At 61.4% G+C, this 1,296-nt stretch overlaps 1 protein-coding gene across 1 annotated transcript; it reads right to left on the bottom strand.

The window, feature by feature from the left end:
• On the bottom strand, positions 1–1,296 carry LOC139288797 (zinc finger protein PLAGL2-like). Its single transcript, XM_070910212.1, has one exon. The coding sequence runs from the start codon at positions 1,294–1,296 to the stop codon at positions 1–3; it is 1,296 nt and encodes a 431-aa protein (XP_070766313.1).

Raw genomic sequence — 1,296 nt, 5'->3', positions numbered from 1 at the left:
TTACTGCTGAAAGGCCTGGTAGTAGTGAGGTAGGGAGCTGGAAGTGCTCATAGCAGGACTGCTGTATGCCTGAGGTAGCTGGCTGTGGTTGTGGGCTCCAGGGCCCTGGGGTACATGAGCCTGGGGAGGCTGGAAGAAGGTGAAAGGCCCTGGAGCCTGGGAGGATAGCCCAGTGGAAGAGGATGGAGAGGAGGTGGTGGTGGTAGCGGGTGGATAGCTCATCACTAACCCCCCCATCCCCATGTGAGGGCTGTAGGGCGGCAGGCTAAAAGGCAAAAAGCCCAGCAGGGGCCCGAGGTCCATGTTAGTGGTGCAGGACAACTCGGTGGAGGAGATGGCAGGGCTCCTGGACAGCAGGTGGGGGTCGCCGCCAGTACCCACCCCTTCACCCAGTACCTCCCTCTGAGGGGAGGCAGAAGTAGAGGTAGAGGAGTTGACTGCACTCAGGTGAGGTGGGGGGGCACTCTGCAGATCCAGCAGGAAACTGTCCACGTCTGCACGAGGATATGAGGTAGATCCGTGCTGGTACCTGGCCATGTTGCTATAGGGCTGCTGCTGCGGAGCCGCAGGGGGTTGCAGGTGATGGTGGTGGGGGTGAGAAGATTGAGGGGGCATGTGGCGACCGACGCCCATGCCTGAGGACAAGGAGCCCTGCATAAGGCCATGGGGGTGGCCCAACCCGGGGACAGGATTGGCCATGGGGTAGGAGTTGTACATGTCCCTGGAGTAAGTCTCCATGGGCTCCTTGGAGACAGAGCCCATATCAGAGGGCACAGGGCTGGGCTCCTCCTTCACCGGGCACTGGGTGGCAGGGGTCGGTGTGGCCACAGGAGCGTTGGGTGTACAGGGTGGCATCAACCCCGACTCCTGGGCATGGCTCTTCTTCAAGTGGCGGGTCAGGTGGTCCCTGCGGCCAAAGCGTTGTGCACAGCGAGGGCACAGGAAGTCACGGCGGCCAGTGTGCACCACAGCGTGACGCCGTACATCCTTACGAGTGTAAAAACGGCGGTCACATCGTTCACAAGAGTACTTCCTCTCTCTCACTGGCACGGCGGCGTTTGTGTTGCCCTCTGATGATGGGGGCCTGTCAATATGGCTGCCCAGGTGCTCCAGCAGGGAAGGCGCCCCCTCTGGGCAGGGCAGACTCGCTGTAGCGCTGTGGGCTGCCACCAGGTGGCGTCTATAACCCAGTTGCGTGTTGTACTGCTTCCCACACTCCTGGCAGTGGAAGAGCTGCCTGCTGGCTGGGTGGCTCTCCTGCAGCTGGCTCTTCAGATGGTCCTGCTGGTGGAACAT

This window comes from Enoplosus armatus, chromosome 8, assembly GCF_043641665.1.
Source record: "Enoplosus armatus isolate fEnoArm2 chromosome 8, fEnoArm2.hap1, whole genome shotgun sequence".
NCBI classification, from domain to species: Eukaryota; Metazoa; Chordata; class Actinopteri; order Centrarchiformes; family Enoplosidae; genus Enoplosus; species Enoplosus armatus.
The sequence above is the reverse complement of the archived record's forward strand: the minus strand, read 5'-3'. Positions and strand labels throughout refer to the sequence as shown.